At 35.4% G+C, this 27,849-nt stretch overlaps 3 protein-coding genes across 8 annotated transcripts in view; all 3 read left to right on the top strand.

Moving 5' to 3' along the window:
* Positions 1-8,386: 8,386 nt before the first annotated feature.
* LOC142340449 (uncharacterized) lies at positions 8,387-9,517 on the top strand. Its single transcript, XM_075391023.1, has 3 exons — positions 8,387-8,875; positions 8,948-9,039; positions 9,121-9,517. Exons 1-3 carry the CDS (start codon positions 8,387-8,389, stop codon positions 9,515-9,517), a joined length of 978 nt encoding a protein of 325 aa, XP_075247138.1.
* Positions 9,518-12,518: 3,001 nt separating this feature from the next.
* Positions 12,519-16,619, top strand: LOC142339516 (uncharacterized). 6 transcript variants are annotated; one of them, XM_075389606.1, is made up of 7 exons: positions 12,519-13,461; positions 13,551-13,843; positions 13,920-14,479; positions 14,552-14,643; positions 14,725-15,116; positions 15,426-15,883; positions 16,108-16,619. In XM_075389606.1, the coding sequence occupies exons 1-7, from the start codon at positions 13,307-13,309 to the stop codon at positions 16,405-16,407; spliced, it is 2,250 nt and encodes a 749-aa protein (XP_075245721.1). In that variant the 5' UTR covers positions 12,519-13,306; the 3' UTR covers positions 16,408-16,619. The 6 variants fall into 6 exon arrangements, with proteins under 6 accessions (XP_075245721.1, XP_075245720.1, XP_075245718.1 ...); XM_075389605.1 differs by having other exon boundaries at positions 14,707-15,116; XM_075389603.1 differs by having other exon boundaries at positions 13,920-14,643.
* Positions 16,620-18,837: 2,218 nt separating this feature from the next.
* LOC142339515 (transmembrane 9 superfamily member 4-like) overlaps positions 18,838-27,849 on the top strand; it is a 41,558-nt gene continuing 32,546 nt past the window's right edge. The window contains 4 exon segments of the mRNA XM_075389601.1: positions 18,838-18,984; positions 21,269-21,584; positions 25,927-26,204; positions 27,431-27,528. Coding sequence (XP_075245716.1) covers positions 21,335-21,584; positions 25,927-26,204; positions 27,431-27,528 — 626 coding nt within the window. The 5' untranslated portion in view covers positions 18,838-18,984; positions 21,269-21,334.

The raw sequence follows: 27,849 nt of genomic DNA, 5'->3' as shown, positions 1-27,849 counted from the left end.
CAAGATCTTAAGATCTAGCAAAACTTAGCACAAAAAAACTAAAATTGCTGAAGAATCAAATTTTATTCTAATATGAGAGCCAATGGTTCTGAACTACTGTTTCTAATGGTTCTAAATACAATTCACTTTAAATATTCAAAAAATTCGGTTAAAGTTAATAATCAAATATTTATCATTTTTAACATCATCGCAACTGGTTTTCTGATTGGTTAATCAAGAATGTGATTTAGGTTATTGTTTACATAGTAAATGTCAAATTACTCGAATATTTATTTTATTGACATAAACACGGATAGTTATTACGTGGGTCTAAATGCATCGAATTTACGGTATTTGACCTTTAATGGCCACCTAAAGTATCATAAAATAAACAATTTCAGAAATTTATGAATGAACGACAAAACATCGAAAAAAGCCAAATTTGCACCATATAAAATTGAATAGCCACACTTGTTTATCTGATGCGATAAAGTTCGTTGGGTCCATTGGTGGGTTAGAAATTATCCTAACCATGAGCCATAACGACGGGTTGCCCAGGTTTTCCCTCCCAACGATTGGGGCTGTACAAAATTTTGGTCCCAACGGGTAAAAAAATTTAGCTGTGACCATTTTTGAGTTTTGACAAATTCTAAGTTTTTTCAGTTTCAAACGTTATTTTTTGCTTTCTGGTGGCTTTTGTAGCTGATTTGAAATGGCGCCAACAGACGCGAATGCGCCAAGTTTTATCTATTCCTGGAAGCTGTTACAACAATTTGAACACTTTTTTTACTCCAGATTTTGAAAAGGTGCCGGGAGCCAACGTTGAAACTTCGAGCCTTATAACAACACAGAAACTTGAAACTGTGGAACTTGATTCAAATGAGCTAATCGTATTACTAGATGTTAAAAACTTTATACACCTTTGTCCCCGCCCCGGAAGCCATCGAATTTGCTCTCGGATGTTTTTAATCAAGTGGCACCCCTCCCGATATTGAAAGATCGACACTTATACTCCTACTTAAATTAGCAGTTACAAATGTTCATTTTAAAAGAAATGGTAACTGGTACTGTCAAAAAGACGGTTTGACAATGGGGGCTTCCCTGGCTGTTGTTTTGTCCAATATTTGGATGAAAACTTTTGAACAGAAACTTAGTACTGAAAAGGAGATGAGCTTGGGTGAATTAAAAAACTCTAAACAAAAACGTCCCTTCTGTGAAAAAAAAAGATTTGAAAAAAACAAGAGCGTCGAATGCGAAAAAAATGAGAACTGGTGTCACATAAAATGTCAAAAGATCAGTAATGAGCCATTCAAAAAATGAAGGATGTTTTTTCGAAAACAAGACCACAGTAATTTGGTTAAACCAGGAAACAATTTGACTAATGTTTTGGAATTCACAATGGAGAAAAGCGATAACAAATAAGAATTAGCTATAGTGGACATGGCAGTCTACGTTGATGAACAAAGAAAAGTCTCGTGTAAATGGTACTAGAAGCCAACAGGCACTGGAACAATGCTAAACTTCCGTAGCTGCGCTACCCTCCAGCATAAAAAAATATCGTAGAGGGTATTATCCACTGTTTTTTTATCTACAAGAAACATGCATTAATTTGACGAAGCGTTGAAAATTAATGCTAATTTTTGGCAAAAAAGACAATATCCAGAAACTTGCTCGTCAGGTATTGTTAATCAGACAAATGGAAAGTTTAGATGACTATCAAAAGACCGCAAAAATAGCAACGGAATGCAAGTCAATCGACGATAAGCTTAATCAGAAGGAGATGCCCACACCTTTTTTACAGTACATAGGCCAAATAACCATTAGACTCACGGAAAAGCTACAAAAGATAACGCATCTAACAGTGATCTACTCAAGACGGAAACTGAAAACGTGTTTACCATCATCAAATTTCATGCTTGACCAGCATCGAAAATGTGGTATATGAAATATCATTTAGTGGATGCAATTCCACTTATGTCGGGCAAACTTGCAGATATATAACCACGCAGATCGCAGAGCATCAAAAAAAGGTCTAACCAGTGGGTCAGCATGTAAGCGAATTTTGTGACACATCAAGCGCGTTCGATTGGCGTATAAAAGAATAGTACACTGTGCCACAACAAAGCATGATTCTCGAAGCGTTACATATAGGTCAAGGGAAGCAAATACTGAACAGGGGCGTTGAGTACCGTAGCCAGGAGTTGACTTGAATTACTAGTCAACAGTTGTCTTGTTGCTCAATTCGACAACACATTTTAGCGAATAAAAATATTGAATTGTTCCAAAGGGTTACAGAAACGGTCGAAAAACACTAAGAAACTCAAAATTCAACGATCTTGAATATAAACTTAAATCCGACTTGGAAACGAAATTTCAAAAATTTTCGTTTTCACCGGTAAATAATATTCCGAGTAAATTCTCATTTCACTGTTGTGTTTATTATATCAATAAAAATCATATTTAATTGTAAAAAGACTAACTTTAACTTGCCTTCTGATGATGCAAGATATAGCGAAAACTTTTGCATTGTAAATAGAACAACTTTACATCAAATTTTATAATTGAATAAGCTTTTTAACAACTGAGAAAAAAACTTTTTACAACACTTCTTTGCTTGCACTGTTGGCGAAGGCACAAATGCGCTGAAAGAACTGTCATCAAAGCCGTCTGCGCGAAAGGAGGACAGCTACGCTGACATCATATCTACCTAAGAACTGAAATCAGCTTTGCTCTCTTAGTGAATACCAACCTCATCATTCGAGGCCCAAGGACATTTAGAGGGCGCAAACTTGTTTATGCTTCGAAGGGAGGTTGTTAGTTTGACTCATCTAAATTCACCAAAATTTGTTCTTCTAATTCTGCCTGCCTTTTATTTTACTCTTCTCTCAGCTGATGTTTGTGTATATCATTTCTTGATAAATTTGAACAATAAGAAATGCTTTTTTCATTTCATGGTTTTACAGGATAAAGATTTTAAGCTCACAGGTTTTTAGTTAGGGTCTTTTTTGGCACCTTTCTTATCTATAGGACCAATGTTTGCTGTTCTCCAATCTATGGGCCGATCTCGGGTACACCACGACGAGTTAGACTTCAGATCTTTTTGTGCACTCACCACTACGTTATGCCCCCCCGTTACATATAGGTCAAGGGAAGCAAATACTGAACAGGGGCGTTGAGTACCGTAGCCAGGAGTTGACTTGAATTACTAGACAACAGTTATCTTGTTGCTCAATTCGACAACACATTTTAGCGAATAAAAATATTGAATTGTTCCAAAGGGTTACAGAAACGGTCGAAAAACACTAAGAAACTCAAAATTCAACGATCTTGAATAAAAACTTAAATCCGACTTGGAAACAAAATTTCAAAAATTTTCGTTTTCACCGGTAAATAATATTCCGAGAATATTCTCATTTCACTGTTGTGTTTATTATATCAATAAAAATCATATTTAATTGTAAAAAGACTAACTTTAACTTGCCTTCTGATGATGCAAGATATAGCGAAAACTTTTGCATTGTAAATAGAACAACTTTACATCAAATTTTATAATTGAATAAGCTTTTTAACAACTGAGAAAAAAACTTTTTACAACACTTCTTTGCTTGCACTGTTGGCGAAGGCACAAATGCGCTGAAAGAACTGTCCTCAAAGCCGTCTGCGCGAAAGGAGGACAGCTACGCTGACATCATATCTACCTAAGATCTGAAATCAGCTTTGCTCTCTTAGTGAATACCAACCTCATCATTCGAGGCCCAAGGACATTTAGAGGGCGCAAACTTGTTTATGCTTCGAAGGGAGGTTGTTAGTTTGACTCATCTAAATTCGCCAAAATTTGTTCTTCTAATTCTGCCTGCCTTTTATTTTACTCTTCTCTCAGCTGATGTTTGTGTATATCATTTCTTGATAAATTTGAACAATAAGAAATGCTTTTTTCATTTCATGGTTTTACAGGATAAAGATTTTAAGCTCACAGGTTTTTAGTTAGGGTCTTTTTTGGCACCTTTCTTATCTATAGGACCAATGTTTGCTGTTCTCCAATCTATGGGCCGATCTCGGGTACACCACGACGAGTTAGACTTCAGATCTTTTTGTGCACTCACCACTACGTTATGCCCCCCCGTTACATATAGGTCAAGGGAAGCAAATACTGAACAGGGGCGTTGAGTACCGTAGCCAGGAGTTGACTTGAATTACTAGTCAACAGTTATCTTGTTGCTCAATTCGACAACACATTTTAGCGAATAAAAATATTGAATTGTTCCAAAGGGTTACAGAAACGGTCGAAAAACACTAAGAAACTCAAAATTCAACGATCTTGAATAAAAACTTAAATCCGACTTGGAAACAAAATTTCAAAAATTTTCGTTTTCACCGGTAAATAATATTCCGAGAATATTCTCATTTCACTGTTGTGTTTATTATATCAATAAAAATCATATTTAATTGTAAAAAGATCAACTTTAACTTGCCTTCTGATGATGCAAGATATAGCGAAAACTTTTGCATTGTAAATAGAACAACTTTACATCAAATTTTATAATTGAATAAGCTTTTTAACAACTGAGAAAAAAACTTTTTACAACACTTCTTTGCTTGCACTGTTGGCGAAGGCACAAATTCTTTACTTGCTTCGGCAACTGGATTTAGAAATTATTGTTATAGTAACTAAAACTTGAATGAGCGAAGAACAAAGCTTGAATATAAACCTCAGCGCTGAGCACAATTTTTTGCATAACAATCGGTCACATCAAACAGGAGCAGCTAAGGGTGGGGGTGTAGGATTATGGATTCCTAAGATAAAAAATTTTAAACGCAGAAGAGAAATTGAGTTAGCTGATCCGAAATTTTTTGAAACGTTGTGGCTGGAACTAGGCAACCTATTAACGGAAAAATGTCTCATTAACATCTCCTATTGTCCACATCAAAGCTTGGGTGACTTCTTTTTAGAAGAATTAAGTACAGAGGTTTCCAATGCGTTTTCAGCTACAGATAATTTTTTTTTGTTTGGTGATTATAACAGTGTTATGTTGAGTGTAAATGGGATGAAAAGCCTTCAAAATTTTGCGGCGGGACTCGGATTACAGTTATCTAACATTGATATTCCTACACGCATAAGCAGCAATAAAAGAAGTTTTTATAGATCACTGTTTTTCGACTAATGATTAAATCATTAGTTGGAAAGTTTGCTTACATGCTTTCGATATTGATCATAATGTAATTTTTTTCAGAGCAAATTTTTTTTGTTAGAAGAAAAACAAAATTATTTTATTAAACGAGATACAAAAAATTTTGTCGATGAAAAATTTAATAGAGATCTGGCTATTCCAGATTGGAGATCAGTTTATTAACAAAGAAACTGCGATGAAATGTTTGCAGAGTTTAACAGAATTTTTATGACAATACTCAAGAAGATTACACCAACAGAGAAGAAATTAGTTTCTAAAATAAAAAAGACCGCTTCAGAAAAACCTTGGTTGACAAAAGAAATTCGACATTTAGTTGCCGAGAAACATCGGTACTTCAATGACTACAAATTTACACGAAGTGCTGAATCATTTGTGTCATTTAAAAAGTATCGCAACCTTATAAATCGAAAGTTAAAAGAAGCACAAAATCAATTTTCAGAGGAATTTTTGAAGAAAATTGAAACCTGAAAAGAGAAAAGGAAATTCATTAAGAAAAAATCGGAAAAAAACACAACAGTCCAAACGTCACAGAAATTGATGAGAATGGTAGAAAAACGGAAGACAAAAAAATCAATATGTAACGCTTTTTACAGAGTTTCTGCGAAATGGGCATCTACAGAGTGTAGATTGTTCGATTGAACGTCGAAGAAATAGAGCGAAAATTTCAAGAGTTTAACTTTAGACCTTATACTTTGAGGGAAGTCTATAAAGTTATTGACAATCTAGATAACAACAAAGCACCAGGGCCAAGATACATCAATGCTTGGGCATTGAAATCCGGAAAATATGCTCTTGGGACACATCTTCAGATTATATTTAACGATTGTATTCAAAAAAGAGAGAGTTTTTCCAACAATTCTTAAGTATGTGCACATCACACCAATTTTCAAGAAATGAGATTCTTCTGTTTTAACTAATTATCGTCCAATTTCTGTAACACCAACTTTCGCAAAAGTTTTTGGAAGGCTTTTACTTAATCAGTTAATAGAATATCTTGAAAAATTTGCGCTCTTGAACAAAAAACAATTCGGTTTTCAATCTCGAAAGTCGTTTCTGATGCTGTGCTTTATTTTATTGAAAAATTAATAGGAAATATGGAAGATAACAACGAAACAGGTGCTGTGTTCTTAGATCTTGCAATTAAATTTCACATGAGATATTTCTCAAGAAAGCTGAAAATTTCAACCTCTCTCAATCAACAATTTTACTTCTCAAATCATTTCTCGAAAATCTAACACAATGCGTAAAACTGGGTATTGACCTATCAGATAAAATAACTGTTAATCATTGTGTTCGGAACAAGGAACTGTGTTAGGACCTCTATTTTTCTGTTATGCGTCAACGATTTTTCTGAAAAGCTGGAAGGTGAAAATGATGTTGTTCAACTTGCGGAAGACATTAGTATTATATGCAAATTTGAACGTAATGAAAATATTCCCCAAAACAGTGAAAAAATATTAGAACAAACCGACAAATACCTGACAGAGAATCAACTTACTTTAATTGCCGATAAAACAGAGATGTTATTCTTTACAAATCATACTAATTCGGATCCAGAGCTTTCATATAAAGGCGAAGTTATCAAACCAGCTCATGCATGTCGATATGTGGGAGTACAAATTGATTCAAACCTAACTTTTGAAAATCACCTGAACTCAGTTTTAAGCAAAATGGCTAATGCAATTCGTCCTTTGTATCTTGTAACAAATTAAATTCCTTTTAAAGTAAGAATTGATGTTTTCAAGTCAGTTGTACTCTCTCATCTCTCTTTCAGTGGAGTATTCCTTCAAACTCTTGCAGTGAAAAACATAAACCACACAAACAGGCAAATTAACTGGGGAATAAAAATTTGTTATTTTCGTCAAAAATTTGACCACGCCATTGATCTTCTCATTAAGGATTGTATACTGCCAGCCGAATTGTTTATCTCAAAAGTTAGCCTAATGAAGCTACAAACAGACATAAGGCAATGGGAAACATCCGAAAATTTTAAAATGTTTTCTAGTCGCCATAACGCTAGACAGAACAAGAGAACAAATCAAATTATTTTACGAAAGAAAACGAAAACGAAGTGGAGTAACAAATCCTTAATCTTGAAAAGCGTGGAACTTTTAACAGTAAAACTTGCTTTAAAAATGTTTTAACCGAGTTTTTGCTCGATCAACACAAGAAAGTACCCGTTAATAGACAAATAAGAGCCTTCAAATCCTATTTTTACCTATGAAAAGGAACAGCCACAATTTGAAGATTTTTATATTAATAACAATGCTGATTAATTTATTTAACATTTTAGAGCATGTAGATATCTAACCTTAGGGTTATAGTCAGTAATTTTAAGTTTCAAAAAAAGTACCCTTGGATCTATATTGTCCGGTTCAATCGATTTTGAGGTACCATTCTTTTCTAACTGTTTCAGTACTTCGGTTTCGGTGAATGAAATGTCGGTTATGCGGCATCTGTGATGAATGTGTCTCCCTGAAGTGATGTGATACCTGGCCAACAGATTTGGCCATGAGGAAAATTGCAGATACTGAGACAATTTCTTTCTTGAAAGCTTTAGAGGAAGTTATCTTCAATTCTCTTGACGCAAGATCAAACTGCATAGCATGCAGGGTTGATATAGCATCCGCAAGTTATACTGTTATCGACGACGGCCTGGGGCTTCGGTAATTTCTATCTCATCTTCACTATACAGGATTCTTCTCTACTTTTTGACATGTACAAGAAAATATGCAAATGAGGAAAATGTTACCCACTGAAAGGTTTTTGGATGTTCAGGAATCTTAAAGCCATGTCGCGCCCAGGATTCACGTCAAAGGGAATTAACAATACTTCACATGGTTTTAAAGGTAACAGCCTGTACCAAATTCGCAAATGGTGCTGAGAGTTGGTAGTTCAGACGATGTGCGGTAGTCAAGACCAGTATTCGACATGTGCAGTGTTCCGGAATTGCAAATTTGTTGTCTATAAAATGTCGACTAGATCATGCCGAGGTACTTCTGTAACAGTACGCAACTTGCACTTCCGCAATTTCGTTGCCAAAAAAGTATCAGGTGTCGTGGAAGAAGAAAGTGAGTGTATTGATGTAGTTGCTTTTGTTGAATGTATTATAATAATTCCGTTGATATTTTAAGTTTTGCTCTTTAGTGTTCAAGATACGCCGGGCTGTATCGATAATTGCAATTGCCAACCCATCGGTGTCGTTGTCTTTGCTTAATATGAAGGACGAGCGTGTCGTACGCAATATTGAACCCAAACGGTCTTTTTTCAAAGTTATGAGGCAAATTTTCTCATATAAGTTCAAGAAGCGTGACTTCAAAAGAATTTATTGTGAAGTTGAGGCCTCAGGATGCACAGCTGTCATTTTCGTAGCAAATACAGGCGTCTATGCTCATGTTCATGATCTACTTTTTGTGAATCGGCAACCAATCAACCATGCTGAAGTCCATGATCAAATTTTGAGACATAAATCGTCATCCTCATTGGTCAAAAATAAACTGCTTATTGCATTTCTGGCCTTAAAGGCAAAATTTTTCTCATGGAGTGTTGTAATTGGAGCCATCAGTAGGTGCTTAGAGTCAATTGAACCAATTGCCAAACCTAATATTTTAATTGCTCAAGAAATAAATGATGAAGAACTTACTCTCGGATGTAGTGGACGCTTGATTTCTTCAGTTGCGAGGAAGGCTTCCGAAAACCCAGAAGCTGTAAGTGTCACAATTGAAAGAGGAAAAATATTTGATTTCCTTTTTCATTATTGGTGCTCGTCTTACTTGCAGACAATGGAACAACAAAGATCTGATGACGTAACAGGAGCTCCAAATTTTGAGACCGCAGTTATGATTGAGCAGCGCCACCAAGAACTTCAGAGGTTTACCCCAAAGTCTGAAAAATAGTTATAAATTTTGGAACTTCTGTTATGTTTTGTGATCAGTAGTCAATTTTTCTGTAGCTGGAGGCTTGTATCGTGGATGGGATCATGCAGTTTTCAGCATTCAAGAAGTAATGAAATTGACATCACAGAGAAGTTACTAAATGATTGCAATAACCCTGAAGATATCAGTCAAAAAACTGTATCATGCATACCTGAAACTCTTTTTGAGTACACTCCTACGAAGCAGTCATTAGAAAACATTTTCAATGCATCGGCTTTTGATTCATCCTCTTCAGCGCTAAAGCGTCCAACGACTAGCTCGATGGTTAACAGGACTCTGCAGCAATCATCTCCGTTTGTGTGGAAGGCTAAACTTTGCCATGATAACGATAGTCAGCCAGAAGTTGTGAACAATAATATTTTGAACAACAAACAGAATAGTAGAAACTTTTTGCAGCCGTCGCCTGGCTGTTAGTCTTTACTCCTTATGATAAATTAATTCGCGTTGTCATTTTTTATAACGGTTCTTTTCAACCTTCAAAACTAATTTATTACAACGGCAAATTTTGGATGCCCCATTCCATCATACTAGGTTGTCTTCAGCAGTGATCTTCATTTTTTATAAAAATGTTTTAAAATCACCGCTCCTCGGGCAAACTAGGTAAATTAATTAACAAACACCTTCTTATCTCAGTCTAAAAGTTATTTGCTAGTAAAATATTTTGCTGACAAATTTGTTGAGCGCAATTTGAATAATTTTATTAAGTATGCTTTTGGAGGTTTCTTCAACCGAAACGCAACATTACTCAATCCGACGCAAACAACCACAGGTTCAGAGTTCTATCTTAACTGTGAAGACTTGAAGATGCTCAAAATCATCGAACAGTTTGGCAAAAAGTTTATTTTGGCGTCAAAAGTAGACTCGACAGGTTTTCACCTCATAGCTATTGATCAACATGCAGCTCACGAACGGCTCAGACTTCATCATCTAATCAAAAATGCGTTTACTTCTGGAAGTCCAAATTCAAGCTTGGAACTGAAATCGGCAATTTTGGTTGAATCGATTTTACTCTCACTAGACAAGACAAGTTATGATTTCATAGTGATGAAAAAGCTGCTCCGAAAGTTTGGAATTTTTGAGTTCTTTGAAGAGAATGGAAATGTGATAATCAATTCTCTTCCCAGCTGCGTTGTTAACTCTTGCGTAGTTGTTAGAAAACTCGAAGAGGAGAGAAAGGTTAATATTGAGATTTTTGAGGTATTTAATTTGAGATTGAACCGATAATTAGAATATTTTTTATTGCTTTCAATGGCTGGATACGTTATGCATTAATGGATTGATGGCTGTTCTTGGAAAAAATGAGAATTAGTTTGAATGTGAACCTTGTCTATCTTGGTTAATCTAAAGTGGCGCCGAGATTAACTTCAGGATAATTAGAATTAGCTAGCTTTATTTGTAGAGTTTTTACACTCTGATTGCGAAAGATATGGAAGGCTTTTACTTAATCAGTTAATAGAATATCTTGAAAAATTTGCGCTCTTGAACAAAAAACAATTCGGTTTTCAATCTCGAAAGTCGTTTCTGATGCTGTGCTTTATTTTATTGAAAAATTAATAGGAAATATGGAAGATAACAACGAAACAGGTGCTGTGTTCTTAGATCTTGCAATTAAATTTCACATGAGATATTTCTCAAGAAAGCTGAAAATTTCAACCTCTCTCAATCAACATTTTTACTTCTCAAATCATTTCTCGAAAATCTAACACAATGCGTAAAACTGGGTATTGACCTATCAGATAAAATAACTGTTAATCATTGTGTTCGGAACAAGGAACTGTGTTAGGACCTCTATTTTTCTGTTATGCGTCAACGATTTTTCTGAAAAGCTGGAAGGTGAAAATGATGTTGTTCAACTTGCGGAAGACATTAGTATTATATGCAAATTTGAACGTAATGAAAATATTCCCCAAAACAGTGAAAAAATATTAGAACAAACCGACAAATACCTGACAGAGAATCAACTTACTTTAATTGCCGATAAAACAGAGATGTTATTCTTTACAAATCATACTAATTCGGATCCAGAGCTTTCATATAAAGGCGAAGTTATCAAACCAGCTCATGCATGTCGATATGTGGGAGTACAAATTGATTCAAACCTAACTTTTGAAAATCACCTGAACTCAGTTTTAAGCAAAATGGCTAATGCAATTCGTCCTTTGTATCTTGTAAGAAATTAAATTCCTTTTAAAGTAAGAATTGATGTTTTCAAGTCAGTTGTACTCTCTCATCTCTCTTTCAGTGGAGTATTCCTTCAAACTCTTGCAGTGAAAAAGCTGCTCCGAAAGTTTTGAATTTTTGAGTTCTTTGAAGAGAATGGAAATGTGATAATCAATTCTCTTCCCAGCTGCGTTGTTAACTCTTGCGTAGTTGTTAGAAAACCCGAAGAGGAGAGAAAGGTTAATATTGAGATTTTTGAGGTATTTAATTTGAGATTGAACCGATAATTAGAATATTTTTTTTTGCTTTCAATGGCTGGATACGTTATGCATTAATGGATTGATGGCTGTTCTTGGAAAAAATGAGAATTAGTTTGAATGTGAACCTTGTCTATCTTGGTTAATCTAAAGTTGCGCCGAGATTAACTTCAGGATAATTAGAATTAGCTAGCTTTATTTGTAGAGTTTTTACACTCTGATTGCGAAAGATATGGAAGGCTTTTACTTAATCAGTTAATAGAATATCTTGCAAAATTTGCGCTCTTGAACAAAAAACAATTCGGTTTTCAATCTCGAAAGTCGTTTCTGATGCTGTGCTTTATTTTATTGAAAAATTAATAGGAAATATGGAAGATAACAACGAAACAGGTGCTGTGTTCTTAGATCTTTCAATTAAATTTCACAAGAGATATTTCTCAAGAAAGCTGAAAATTTCAACCTCTCTCAATCAACAATTTTACTTCTCAAATCATTTCTCGAAAATCTAACACAATGCGTAAAACTGGGTATTGACCTATCAGAAAAAATAACTGTTAATCTTTGTGTTCGGAACAAGGAACTGTGTTAGGACCTCTATTTTTCTGTTATGCGTCAACGATTTTTCTGAAAAGCTGGAAGGTGAAAATGATGTTGTTCAACTTGCGGAAGACATTAGTATTATATGCAAATTTGAACGTAATGAAAATATTCCCCAAAACAGTGAAAAAATATTAGAACAAACCGACAAATACCTGACAGAGAATCAAATTACTTTAATTGCCGATAAAACAGAGATGTTATTCTTTACAAATCATATAAATTCGGATCCAGAGCTTTCATATAAAGGCGAAGTTATCAAACCAGCTCATGCATGTCGATATGTGGGAGTACAAATTGATTCAAACCCAGCTTTTGAAAATCACCTGAACTCAGTTTTAAGCAAAATGGGTAATGCAATTCGTCCTTTGTATCTTGTAAGAAATTAAATTCCTTTGAAAGTAAGAATTGATGTTTTCAAGTCAGTTGTACTCTCTCATCTCTCTTTCAGTGGAGTATTCCTTCAAACTCTTGCAGTGAAAAACATAAACCACACAAACAGGCAAATTAACTGGGGAATAAAAATTTGTTATTTTCGTCAAAAATTTGACCACGCCATTGATCTTCTCATTAAGGATCGTATCCTGCCAGCCGAATTGTTTATCTCAAAAGTTAGCCTAATGAAGCTACAAACAGACATAAGACAATGGGAAACATCCGAAAATTTTAAAATGTTTTCTAGTCGCCATAACGCTAGACAGAACTAGAGAACAAATCAAATTATTTTACGAAAGAAAACGAAAACGAAGTGGAGTAACAAATCCTTAATCTTGAAAAGCGTGGAACTTTTAACAGTAAAACTTGCTTTAAAAATGTTTTAACCGAGTTTTTGCTCGATCAACACAAGAAAGTACCCGTTAATAGACAAATAGGAGCCTTCAAATCCTATTTTTACCTATGAAAAGGAACAGCCACAATTTGAAGATTATTATATTAATAACAATGCTGATTAATTTATTTAACATTTTAGAGCATGTAGATATCTAACCTTAGGGTTATAGTCAGTAATTTTATGTTTCAAAAAAAAGTACCCTTGGATCTATATTGTCCGGTTCAATCGATTTTGAGGTACCATTCTTTTCTAACTGTTTCAGTACTTCGGTTTCGGTGAATGAAATGTCGGTTATGCGGCATCTGTGATGAATGTGTCTCCCTGAAGTGATGTGATACCTGGCCAACAGATTTGGCCATGAGGAAAATTGCTGATACTGAGCCAATTTCTTTCTTGAAAGCTTTAGAGGAAGTTATCTTCAATTCTCTTGACGCAAGATCAAACTGCATAGCATGCAGGGTTGATATAGCATCCGCAAGTTTTACTGTTATCGACGACGGCCTGGGGCTTCGGTAATTTCTATCTCTCTACTTTTTGGCATGTACAGGAAAATATGCAAATGAGGAAAATGTTACCCACTGAAAGGTTTTTGGATGTTCAGGAATCTTAAAGCCATGTCGCGCCCAGGATTCACGTCAAAGGGAATTAACAATACTTCACATGGTTTTAAAGGTAACAGCCTGTACCAAATTCGCAAATGGTGCCGAGAGTTGGTAGTTCAGACGATGTGCGGTAGTCAAGACCAGTATTCGACATGTGCAGTGTTCCGGAATTGCAAATTTGTTGTCTATAAAATGTCGACTAGATCATGCCGAGGTACTTCTGTAACAGTACGCAACTTGCACTTCCGCAATTTCGTTGCCAAAAAAGTATCAGGTGTCGTGGAAGAAGAAAGTGAGTGTATTGATGTAGTTGCTTTTGTTGAATGTATTATAATAATTCCGTTGATATATTAAGTTTTGCTCTTTAGTGTTCAAGATACGCCGGGCTGTATCGATAATTGCAATTGCCAACCCATCGGTGTCGTTGTCTTTGCTTAATATGAAGGACGAGAGTGTCGTATGCAATATTGAACCCAAACGGTCTTTTTTCAAAGTTATGAGGCAAATTTTCTCATATAAGTTCAAGAAGCGTGACTTCAAAAGAATTTATTGTGAAGATGAGGCCTCAGGATGCACAGCTGTCATTTTCGTAGCAAATACAGGCGTCTATGCTCATGTTCATGATCTACTTTTTGTGAATCGGCGACCAGTCAACCATGCTGAAGTCCATGATCAAATTTTGAGACATAAATCGTCATCCTCATTGGTCAAAAATAAACTGCTTATTGCATTTCTGGCCTTAAAGGCAAAATTTTTCTCATGGAGTGTTGTAATTGGAGCCATCAGTAGGTGCTTAGAGTCAATTGAACCAATTGCCAAACCTAATATTTTAATTGCTCAAGAAATAAATGATGAAGAACTTACTCTCGGATGTAGTGGACGTTTGATTTCTTCAGTTGCGAGGAAGGCTTCCGAAAACCCAGAAGCTGTAAGTGTCACAATTGAAAGAGGAAAAATATTTGATTTCCTTTTTCATTATTGGTGCTCGTTTTACTTGCAGACAATGGAACAACAAAGATCTGATGACGTAACAGGAGCTCCAAGTTTTGAGACCGCAGTTATGATTGAGCAGCGCCACCAAGAACTTCAGAGGTTTACCCCAAAGTCTAAAAAATAGTTATAACTTTTGGAACTTCTGTTATGTTTTGTGATCAGTAGTCAATTTTTCTGTAGCTGGAGGCTTGTATCGTGGATGGGATCATGCAGTTTTCAGCATTCAAGAAGTAATGAAATTGACATCACAGAGAAGTTACTAAATGATTGCAATAACCCTGAAGATATCAGTCAAAAAACTGTATCATGCATACCTGAAACTCTTTTTGAGTACACTCCTACGAAGCAGTCATTAGAAGACATTTTCAATACATCGGCTTTTGATTCATCCTCTTCAGCGCTAAAGCGTCCAACGACTAGCTCGATGGTTAACAGGACTCTGCAGCAATCATCTCCGTTTGTGTGGAAGGCTAAACTTTGCCATGATAACGATAGTCAGCCAGAAGTTGTGAACAATAATATTTTGAACAACAAACAGAATAGTAGAAACTTTTTGCAGCCGTCGCCTGGCTGTTAGTCTTTACTCCTTATGATAAATTAATTCGCGTTGTCATTTTTTATAACGGTTCTTTTCAACCTTCAAAACTAATTTATTACAACGGCAAATTTTGGATGCCCCATTCCATCATACTAGGTTGTCTTCAGCAGTGATCTTCATTTTTTATACAAATGTTTTAAAATCACCGCTCCTCGGGCAAACTAGGTAAATTAATTAACAAACACCTTCTTATCTCAGTCTAAAAGTTATTTGCTAGTAAAATATTTTGCTGACAAATTTGTTGAGCGCAATTTGAATAATTTTATTAAGTATGCTTTTGGAGGTTTCTTCAACCGAAACGCAACATTACTCAATCCGACGCAAACAACCACAGGTTCAGAGTTCTATCTTAACTGTGAAGACTTGAAGACGCTCAAAATCATCGGACAGTTTGGCAAAAAGTTTATTTTGGCGTCAAAAGTAGACTCGACAGGTTTTCACCTCATAGCTATTGATCAACATGCAGCTCACGAACGGCTCAGACTTCATCATCTAATCAAAAATGCGTTTACTTCTGGAAGTCCAAATTCAAGCTTGGAACTGAAATCGGCAATTTTGGTTGAATCGATTTTACTCCCACTAGACAAGACAAGTTATGATTTCATAGTGATGAAAAAGCTGCTCCGAAAGTTTGGAATTTTTGAGTTCTTTGAAGAGAATGGAAATGTGATAATCAATTCTCTTCCCAGCTGCGTTGTTAACTCTTGCGTAGTTGTTAGAAAACCCGAAGAGGAGAGAAAGGTTAATATTGAGATTTTTGAGGTATTTAATTTGAGATTGAACCGATAATTAGAATATTTTTTTTTTGCTTTCAATGGCTGGATACGTTATGCATTAATGGATTGATGGCTGTTCTTGGAAAAAATGAGAATTAGTTTGAATGTGAACCTTGTCTATCTTGGTTAATCTAAAGTTGCGCCGAGATTAACTTCAGGATAATTAGAATTAGCTAGCTTTATTTGTAGAGTTTTTACACTCTGATTGCGAAAGATATAGTAAACGAGTGTGTGCTAATGTGTCAAGCATTTAATCAAGACATGCCCAAGTGCGTTTTGGAGTTACTCAAGTTGGAAGCGTGCAGATATGCGATCAAATTTGGAGACGTGTTGAGTTTGTCCGAGTGCCAAGAATTGATCAGTTGGTTAGGAGTGTGTGAGTCACCCTTCATATGCGCACATGGAAGACCTAGTGTAGTTTCTCTGGCATTTGTGAAAGATAAGGGTGTTGACAAGCAATCTGTTTATGACGATTACGGCCCAATTTAGTCACGATTGGCAAAATATCTGATACAGTAGCTTTGATTTCTGTTATGCGTAGATATCTTACCCGAATTATGCAATAGTTTACGTTGAAATTTTCAGTTGCAATGTTTAGTGTGTTCCAAAGTTAGTTTTATTCAGTTCTATTTTTCGTGGATGCTGAGTTCAATTTAATTTATAAACATAGTGCTGGCATTCAAGTCTTTGGAGGGTTTTTGGATATCTATTGCTTGTGTCGGGTCCTAAATCAGATAAGGGAACAGATACGTTGTTGAACGACGTTTGAAGTAATTATAAAAGTAAATATAAACGTGTGTGTCTTTGTAATGCAAAATTTTCGCTTGACCGTTTTCTAGAACATTATTTTGATTTTATACTTCTCCAATGACTTTTGCAAGCATGATTTTTTGATTTTTCGAGTGAATTGAATTGTGCGCGTTCAGAAATTAAGTCTGTTGCTTTAAAACTCGAATTGTGAAAGAGGATCGTTTTAGCCCGTGTAGCGTTGTGGCTAATGTCATTGAGTCGTATCCCAGAGGTCGCTTGTTGGAACCCCTCCCTAGTCAGGAACTTTTGCACCATAAACCTGTTTCTAGCCACGCTCCCATAAATTGTTTGCCTTGTGAGTCGTTCGAGAGCAATTGGTCTGATGTTAGTTGGTTTATGTTGGGATATTGTCTGTTTGTAATCTGGACCTAAGCTGGATTGATTACTAGAGTCTTTACGAGTTAAAAACAATTTACATTTATGGAGAAAGTAGTATATGTTATACCAAAATCTGCAAAGAGCTATAGCGACCTCTAGTCGAGACCCGTTGGTTATCTTGTAGGAATCTGCCAAATTCTGATAAATAAAAGGTTATCTTCAGAATTTGGCAGAAAATGATAATCTTGCAAGATCCTGCCAGAAAACGGTTCATCTTGCAGAATCTGTCAGAAAAATTGTTTTCTGGCAGAATCTGTCAAATCAACGGCTCTTTCAAGATTCTGACAGAATAATTGTTATCTTGCAAGATTTGGATAATAATGAAAGAGTCCGTTGAGGTTCAGCTGCAAGTTTGAATTAAGTGGGAATCTTACAAAAAAACACTTCTTGTAGGAATCTGGCGCAAAAATGGTTATCTTGTAAGAATCTGACTGAAAAATGACTATCCTGTAGGAATCTGGCAGAAAAATGATTATCTTATAGGTATCTGGCAGGAAATTGTTTACCTTGTAGGAATCTGGCAGAAATTTCTGCCAGAAGATGCGTCGTCTTTTAAGAATCTGCCAGATTCCTACAGGATCACCATCCATTCTCAACTAGGGACTTTACAATTTCCTCAATCGTTGTTGTTGTTGTTGTTGTTTTAGATATTTTTTTGTGATAACATTTTTTCTAATAATAATAATAATTGTGGTTCCTGCGTAATCGCAGCGGAATAGCATTAGGCCTACATTAGGCATAGTTCTCAGCTGCCCTTTTCTTTATTATTCCCCACATTTCAGACAGATCATTTTATGAGCAGAGTTGCTCTTTTTGGTTACTATAGCCACTTTTTTGCGTCTGAAATTTCCACGTGGTACCATCATTGCAGCCAACATTCGTCAGGCTATGGTGAACCTGAAACTTTGGTTAAGTAAGAGCTCATCCTCACACAGACAGCTTCACGGAGGCAGGGGATTGAACTTTCAGTCCTTGGCGTGTGAACCACACACCTTACCTCTCGGCTATCATGCCACCTCCCGGCTATTCTCTAATCTCTATTTAGTCCAGAGTTGAGATTACTATATTTCTTATCGTGTTTTTTTTTCTGTACGTGGAACAAACTCAGGGTACTAGCAGTAGATTAACTTATTCAATTTTGATTTCAATGACATGTACTGCTTCAGAGAAATCGTTTGACGGTCATCTTTGCTTTCAAATTATTTTTAGGGGACTGCCGAATTTTTTAAATATTTTTTGTTTCAAGTGTTGAATAAATGCACGCATTAAAGTACCATCTTTCATGACAGTGGGAATTTATCATGCTAATGTTAATCTGTTTCCGTTGCGGAACCTAATGGGTTCCTTTGACGTATAACTATACTCTTTCGTCGGTTAAAAAATGGGAGGTGGAATGCTCTGTATAGAGGACGGCTTAAACTTAATTTTAAAGACCCGTTTCTGTGGTTTACTGTTACAACGTCAGCTCAGTAAATATAAAAGGAAATGTGAAAGCTGGTGAATACATTTCAGGTCTACAACAGTAAAAGAATAGTTTTTCTCTTTCAATTAGAATACTTTAAAAACTCGACTATACACAGTGAACGTTCGTTCAAAAGCAAACGTTAATTGGATGATTTATTTGATAGCTTTGAGTAAAACGGGGTCTGAAAATGAATATGTGCATGCATGCATTTGCGTCAATCAAACCAACATAAAACAATACGTATAATATAGATGGAGTGTTAATTAATTGTGTTCGTGGTGAAGCATTGCATAAACAGTGGTCACCAAACTAATTTTTAGTAAACTTGTGTTATTCTGGCCTTACAAGCGTGGCTCTGATAATTAAAGCGTTGCAACGATTTGGTTCCAGCATTAGTTTTCACCATTAGTAAGGTATGTTTGCTCGATTGTAAAGAACTTGATCCTGAACTTCTCATGCATAATTGGGAAGCCTTAAATTTTCCTGTTAATTTATATCGAGAACTAAATTTATGAAACATCTTTTTTATTTAATATCACAGGCTCCATAGAAGAGGCATAATTTTTGCTCAGACGGAGAGGGTATTTGTTTTGACATATGACCATCACTCGCCATTGTAAGCTGATTCTGATTATCCAGCTAGATGTTTATTTCGAGAAGTGTTTTTAATAGCCGCGAAGCTATAGTGGCTATTATTGGGGACATCGTGGTTTTTGAGATAGCTGATGCTCTTATTGGCCTTCTCTTATTTTTGAATTGTATTGAGGCGCTGTCCTTTTACGACTCGAAGCGAGCAATGAACCTGGAAGTTCAGAGGGTAAATGAAGTTTAAAAAAGTTATTTTAGTGATCAAATTCGAAGAGTGGACAATCGAGGGAGTAGTTATTTTAATCATCGTGAAAAAGTTTTAGCTTAGTGGGCGAATTTTTTGTTCACGTGCTTCTTTTTGAAGCTGTTTTCCTATTGGTTTTTATGTTGGTTAACAGGTTATTGCAGACAAAAGTAATACTTTTCAGCATTTATATGTAATTTTTTGATTTTTTTTTTGTAAATAACCTGAATTTAACACTAATTTGATGGTTTTTCAACTATTTTGCTGATTTTTGGTCTATTTTTGCAATTTATTGCTAATTGAATGTATTGGTAAATGAATTGAACCCTCATGCCTGTAGGCTATGTTGATTACAAAGGATACAAGTCTCTTTTGTTACAAAGTTGGTTTTCTATGAAATTTGACACAAAAATGTCAAATTTTAATTGCTCAATTTTCTTCTCTTCGAAAAATGAGATGTTTGTGAGCTCATTGAGGATTGGCTGTTATTTTAAGCTTAGATTGCTAGTTTTCTTTGCATTAAACAACGTTTTTTTATGTGTACTTATACTATATGAAAAATAAATTAAATTTTCCTAATTTTTCATGTTAATTTGGTCACACCAAAACAAGAAGTGGACCGAAAAAGCGAGTGGTTTTACGGCGTGGATTGTTTGCTCTAAGTTTGAAGTAGGGTGAGACAAATGTGTTCGAGCAAAAATTTGCTTTCGCTATTGGTTTTTTCGCTCTCATGCGGCATTTTGACAATGATTGTTGCTGTTTTTTTAATCAGGTTGTTTTCAAAATGGATTTTCCCATCTATTTATAGCACATTCGAGGTCTGTTTTTTAGTCAATGAAAATTATTTAAATGGTTGGTCAGGACTTGTCCTGTTTTTTGTTTTGTCAACAGGATTTTTGTTGAGCCTATCACGTTACAATCACTTCAAATTTGCTTTCTGATCAATCGTTTATGCAATTTCAATTTAATTGCGTGGGTGACGTCATTTTTCACTCAGTGAAAAACGTTTTTTATAGTTCAAAGATTTTGAATTGTATTGGGGGGGGGGGCTGTCTTCACACATTTTCATGATTTTTGAAGTCAAATTGGAGTAGTGATATTCACGCCGAAATAGGAAGTGGAGCGAAAAAGCAAGTGGATTTGTGGCGTGAATTTTTTTCAAAAGTAGAGTGAGAAAACGGTTTTTGAACAAAAATTGGTTTTCTCGCTAGTTTTTTTCCTAATGGTTCTCGGAATCCATTCATAGTTCATATGGTCTAGTTTTTTGTTTAAAGCAATTTTCACATTCTCGCTAGTGGTTTTTTTTAACTTTGATTTTAAATTTGATTTTCTGTTTTTTTATCTGATTTTTTTTGGAAATGGTTTTCCCAATTCACTCATAGTCCGTTCTAGGTCTAGTCGGTTGTATGGTCAATGAAACTTCTTTGAATTGTTCGTCAGGACTTGTCCTGCTATATTTTTGTTCATTCGAGTTATTAAATTTTTGGTCACACGTGACTTACCTCACTCTATAATGACGTCCTCTCTGAAATCGACGTTTTATTACCTGAAATCAAAGAGATCAGGGCACGTGAGTGTGTTTGTCACGCTAATTGAAGGGTATTTGAGGGCAGCCAATAGAAGCATCAGTAAGTTAAAAACCGATTCTTAATCAAAATATCTCATCTTACCATTAAAAAAAAATTTCCCCGTCTGTTTCTTTTACTCTTTTTGAAACTGCAGCTCTACTAAATTATTGCGGCTATTTTCTGGCAATCTGTCAGCTATTTTCAAAGTGGTTGTTTGTTATGTTTTTGCCCTCTTTTGAGCGACGAAGTAATTGCCCGGAAATATTCCATTATCGTCATTGGGATCTATAATTTTAGATTCTATGAGCCACTGAATAAAAGCACACGTCCTTATACAACAAAACCGCTGCTGTTAAAACCAGAATGGGCAACTTCCAGAGATCGACGCTATCTCCGTTCCTCCTGGCACTGTTCGGACTGGGATGTCTGATGCACGGAGTGAGTGGCTTCGTGGTGCCAGGAGTAGCACCCATGGACTATAATAAGAACGATCCAGTGGACATAAAAGCTGTCAAGTTGACTAGTGACAAAGCGCAGTTGCCTTACGAGTACTACTCTCTGCCTTTCTGCAAACCCAAAGGAATCAATCTTGAATACAAGTCAGAGAATTTGGGTTAGTAGCTCATCTGCTCATCACCTATGAAATGAAGCTCAATTTTGATCACTTTTTTGACATGTTTAGTGTGATGAAGCTTTAATTGTTGACTAATGATACCTTTGTTCCAATTTCTGACATCAAAATGATGTCAAATTTTTTCTTTATAAATGTTCCATATATTTCTTGAATGGAACTCCGCAGTTTGGCGACCGCTATTGTTAAGTTCTGCTGAATACTTTTTGAATGCTTCTTTCTACTTCATTTTGCAGTTGGTAAATCCAGCCTTGGCTATGTCGAAGGAAGCGCATCGTTCTCCCACCTTGCTGCTTTTAATTTCGGCTCAACTCGTTGAACGGGAAATAGATCTGTAGTTGGTATAGAAGGTGGATCTGTTTCATTTCCTCCCGTGAATGTTCTTATGTTTCTCACGTGTCAAAAAACATGCTCATTTTGCTCTGATAATGGTTAGACTAGACCAATAAGGGCTGTGCAGTACACTTCAAATAAATACGCCAATATAAAATTGTTGAAACCGCAGGGGGCATTATCGAGGAGCATAATCTACCGGAAGTCAGATTCTTAAAATCGGAGTCGTTTGTGATTTCGTTGCTATCTATTTAACGGATTCTTTTTTACGGCCTGTAAAGCGCAAGTATGTATCCAAAAACATTTTTTCATGTTTACAGACTGTGCCTTGTTCTTGCTGTATATATTGACTTACCTACTTAATTTTCGCTATAAAGCTCCTTAACAATTTTTAGGAATTTGCACACTGCATTTTTCCAGTATTGATCATTAAAAATTTCATAGGCAATATGACAGGCTCTTCATTTCTCCATTTGCTCATGAATAATGTTCAGTTGCAATTGCATGCTGATCTCGAATTGGTATTTTTGTTACAATTTTTCCGACAACCGGATTTATTGAGACAAATCCAGTTATCAGAAAAAATTGTAAAATCAAAACTAGATCAGCATACAATCCGCGAGATTCATGGTGCATGTAAATCTGTTTATCAAAGTTTGTTGAAATTATATGGGTTATCTAAAATTCTTGATTTTGGTGATGACCAATATAACTTCATATTCAATGAAATAAAGTGGTCTTGTGCAATTTTCAGATTTTCTTTTTTTTTCAGATACTTCTAAATTGTCTCCTATGATTGCATTAAAAATCTACAGGAAATAATCCCGGTTTTGGTGAGCCGAGGTTTTCAAGTGGTTTTTTTCTCCTTGAATGAGCAGGGTAGACGAACCCCATTTGTATATCATTGAGACTGCCTGAGCAGGCTGGTAGAACGCTTACAATTCTGCTCCCGGCTGAAAACCTTTATTGACTTGTTTCAAAATTTGGCCTTGGAATCTTGTGAACGGTCTGAAAATTCCTCCAAAAGATTCAAGCTGTAGTGGAGTGAATTGTTACTGTCCTGTCATTAATAGCTGCGATTAATGGCCTGGCTATTATTGGCCTTCTCTTGTTTATAATTCAAAGAATTTGAATTGTATTTGGGCTCTGTCTTCTGATCTACAGGAAGTTGAGCGTAAAAGCTATTGCTTTTACGGCGTAAAATTTTTTCAGCCTAATTTGAAGTAGAGCGATAAAACAGTGTTCGAAGAAAAATTTTCTTTTTTGCTTGTGGTTTTTTGTTTACATGCAGCATTTTTATTTGCTTTTTTCTGTTTTTCCATTTTTACGAACGGATTTTAAATGTTTCCTAATCAATTTATGGTCTTAATTTTGTTAGCTCAATGAAATGTCTTTGAATTGTAGGTCAGGACTACATATTGTCATGCGTTGTTGTGTGTCACGTCTTTCAAATTAATTTTTTGCTTACTTTTATTGAACGATATAAGGTCTCAATTGAAGTCTCAAGCTCATAAAGTTGAAAACCCAATTGTTACAGAGTGGCCATTTGCAGCCATGTTAAATGTAATAATAAATTGTTTACGGATTTGCATATTACAATAATACAAAAGACAATTCACAATTTAGTACTTTAACTGCGTTCCGATGGGACATTATTGAGCCCTATGGATTGTTTTCAGATACTAAGTGAGAGGATAAATAATCTTAGAGCGCACTCTTATTCTGGGGGCAGGGTGTATTATATACTGGTTGTCGCTACGCGTTTACCAAAGACAAAAACTGCCATTTTTGATTCTTGTATGCTCGGTTAACCGTAGATGGATTTAGATAGATGTCTACAGAACTAATGACATTCTTTTTTAGAAAGGCCTCTACAAATACTCTGGCTTTTCTACTTTTCATTTTAACGTTTGTTATGAATATGCAGTCCAAAGTTGAAAAGCAGTTGAATAGTTTTCTTAACCTAAATGTGATTTATTTTTCACTGACTTTGGGGATAAGAATGCTCAGATGTTTAAGTGCCCGTCTTTATCCAGCAATTTGTTTCCAAAGCTTTTTTAATAATACTCTTGTAGGTGTTTAGTTTTGCACTCATTTCTCAGTACTCTTATCAGTAATTTCATCAACTCATAGATGTGTAGTTCTTGACTGTTGTGGATTTCATTCTGATCTCGTTAATTTGAGTTGAAATCAAATTTTCTCTTGAAGAAAATCTTAAATGTTTTAGTGATTTTTAGGTTGTATAATGTTTTTGTTTGTCGATCCGTAAGCTAAGACAATATATTGACTTACTGGTTGCACAAATCTTTTAACTACTTGATTCATCTGCGATATTTTTAGCATTTTTTTCTCAAGCGGTAAAACATAGCAGTTAACTGGTTTAGTTTTTTGTAAAAATTAAACTGTGCTACTTGTAATTTAGCTGATGGTCAACAATGATACCTAGATAACCGTTTTGTAACATTATTTAAAGTCAGTTGGTGGTTGTTCTTGTTTCTTTTTACCTTCGGTTTTTTTGCTGTATCATTGGTAAGAGGTATTCTTTGTTTCTTCACGATACGCCAAAGTTTTTTCTTGGTTGGGAAGATTTTTGATTTAGTTCTAAATTTTGGATTCTGTCTTGTAGGTACTTGATTAATTTTATTACTTACCACCTCATACCATAATCTGCAAATTTCTATAGAAGGATGCAATGGTCAACAGTGTCGGCTGCTTTCTTTAGTTCTATGAAAATTATTGTGATGTCGCTAGAACCTTTCCAATGCAGTCTGATATCTTCCAACAGAATAACGATGTCGTCTGTAGTGTTATGATTCAATCTGAATCCATTTTTTTATTCTGTTTATTTCCACTAAATGTTTTACTCTATCAAAGATTAAGGATTCAAATAATTGGCAGGAATTATATAAGTCTGTAATTTTCCGTCTGTGATTTTTGAAATTGCGGCAATGACTTCGCTCTCTTTAACTTTAGTGGGAAAAAAATGATTATATTTTGTAGATTTGAGTTCGTTGATTGAAAAAACTGTGCCATTGTAGCTCCTGCCGACGCAAATTAGTTAAGATTTTCGATGTTCTGCTCAAGGAAATCATTTTCGACTGTTTCATCAGGTGAGCTTTTGTTTACAACATCATAAACAAACATGAAGAACTTACGGTTGTCGTTTAACGGCATCTTGAGACGAACAGCTGTTGGTTGATTTTATAAACTGATTTTGTTTTTACTCAATTTCTAGGAAAAGTTGAGCTTTTATGTAGTAATTTGTCTTGAAAAAGTAACCAATGACGATAAAATGTTGCTGCACGTTAGTTTGGTATTTCTCAAGTATTTTGTTCTTTTGTCAATTTTTGGGCTATTTGTTGTTTCGTTTATTGTAGTGAGTGACACACATTTTGCTTGCCATTCTTAGTTATCAATTAAGTGGTCGTTGTCAGGATTGGATTTGTAGCAGAATATTGATTTAATTTCAACTACTTGTCAATGTACAATCTCTGCCTTTTTGCATATTATGACCAATGTGAACGAAAAACATTTCCGTTATATAATTACTTTTATTCAAAATAACTAAGTGTATGTCAGTTTTTGGCTCTTTATGACTCGTCAGTCTTCGGGTCTTCCGTAATTTTTCTGTTTTATGCGAAAATTTTGCTGGAACGATTTGGTTGTCTGAGTAACGTTTTCAACATTTTAATAAGCTGAACTGAAATCGGCGTAAATTTACCACTAAAAGCATTTAAAATATATTTCATTTTATCCAGATTAATTTTTTGACAAATTTTTAATCTTAAATTAAAAAATCTTTCCATAAGTTCTAATAACACTGTTTTCAGCCCCTTTATGAAGTTTCGCCATGCGTAATAAAGTAAGCTACAATATCGGTAACAATATGAATTTGAAACCAAATTTTTTTGTGTCAATTCGCAAATTTTTTAAAAAAAGTCTTGAAACAAGAAAAAAATTTGTGCTGTTTGAAGCAGAAGCATTTTTGCAGGTGAAATTCTGAGAGGAGACCGAATAGTGAACACGCCCTATGAGATCAAGTTCATGTCCAATCAGCCATGCAGAGTGCTATGTGGGAGTGATGCTGAGATGACTGCGAAAGATGTGGGCAAGTTGGTCGACAAGATCCAGGACGAGTACTCTGCACATCTCATGGCTGATGGTCTGCCAGTGGCCACTCCTTACAAGAACATACACACTCACTTGACAGAGTATGAAATCGGATATAAACTGGGTTCTGCTGTTGAGACTCCTGACAAGAAGCTCGCTGTGAGTTTTATTTTCACAGAATTATATGGTTACTAAAACCAGTCCTAGTGACAAAGGCTCTTTCTAAATAAGTTAACTGAGCACATTTTAATAGATCTTATTTTCTAAGTGCACTGGGCGACACGAAAGGGTTCTGGTTTCGTTTATTTGAATTTTTTCCATGTAGAGTATCAATTAAAGGCCTCAAGCTTCATAGGCACCTGAAGCTTTTCAGCATTTCACTAAGCTTATATAAGTGGGTTTTATTCGCGGACTTAACCTGCATATGCTACTCAATTATTAAAAAACAAATTGCTCTAAGACTAGTTGCTGTGATTTTAGTTGGGTGCATCCCAAATTTTGTCACTCAGTAACGTACATCAGCAACTCATTTCACACGGTCTTTGGAATCATTATTAATTGTGGCGATACTTTTAAGCTGACAACGTCGTAATAAGCCCTGAGTATCGCAGAGGCCGAAGTTTAGGTGGCTGCGTTCACTTAGATAGCAAGTATTTTTGTGTATTGAGATGAGATTTCTGAGAGGACAACTTTAATTAAAATGATTAAATTGAACCGAAACTTAAAAAGTCTATCACTTGACTCAAAATAATCCTATTGTTGGATAAATTATGTAGCTAAGTATAGGAACTGATAGCGTAAGTTTTTGTGGTGCAAAATGGTGCAATTTTGTAAATGTAGGAGTGTGGTTACTTGAGTTTGTTTTGTTGGAGTCCTTTGATGACTAAATTTGTTCAACATGCTGTGGAAAATTTTGTTACTGCATCCTCGCAGTTTGATATCAGACTGCTTTTGTACGTTGATCTTTATCAATGCATAATTTTTCACATTAATGAATGCATTGTATAAATTCAAACAAAAACATTATGCATGCAATTTAGTGCTCTCGATGTTGAAAAGTTTGCATTGAATTGTACTTTTTATCTTTCAATCAATGATCGATTAATGTTGGACAGAAAAATTTTGATGTGATAGTATCTATCAATTAATGATCATTAAAATTCGGGATTAATTTTTTCCAATGTCATGGATATTTACTTGATAATTGCCGATCAAGAACAGCTATATTGTTGATATGCTCAGCATTGATAATGAATTTCTTTTTGGGCTGAAATTAGAACTGAGCTGCCCTGACAATGACGCAAAATAATCAAAAATAACAGGGAAGAGCATTGATGCTTGTCTCAAGAATTGCCACCTTTACGTGTTGTTGGTTTGTGTTATAGGTAGCGCTGCACAACTACCTGCAGTTTGTGATGAAGTACCATTTCATAGAGGAAGAGAACATGTACAGGATCGTGGGATTCGAAGTGTTCCCCAGGAGGTCAGTTTTATCCACACTTAAACATATTTGACCATTGTATAAGATGGTTCGGCTGGATTAGGTCAGCATAAGGGCGCCAACTTGATAAGATTTCTCGTAACTATTAAGCATGTCATATTAGTTTCTGATTAATAGCCGCGAAGCGATAGCTGAGGCTATTATTAGCCTCTCTTGTCTTTTTTACGATTCGAAGAGGAGTATTGGAGAAGTACTTTTTTTAATAGCCGCCCTCATCTTCTCAGCCGGCTATTATAGCGCTCCTAATATTTTTTACTTCGTCGAACAAAAAATGTTTTGCTTTACCTCATTTTGCGGCTTTTT

The sequence above is a fragment of the Convolutriloba macropyga genome, chromosome 5, assembly GCF_964194025.1.
Source record: "Convolutriloba macropyga chromosome 5, txConMacr16.3, whole genome shotgun sequence".
Taxonomy (NCBI): domain Eukaryota; kingdom Metazoa; phylum Xenacoelomorpha; order Acoela; family Convolutidae; genus Convolutriloba; species Convolutriloba macropyga.
Note: the sequence above shows the minus strand (reverse complement) of the source record. Positions and strands in the feature narration are given on the sequence as shown.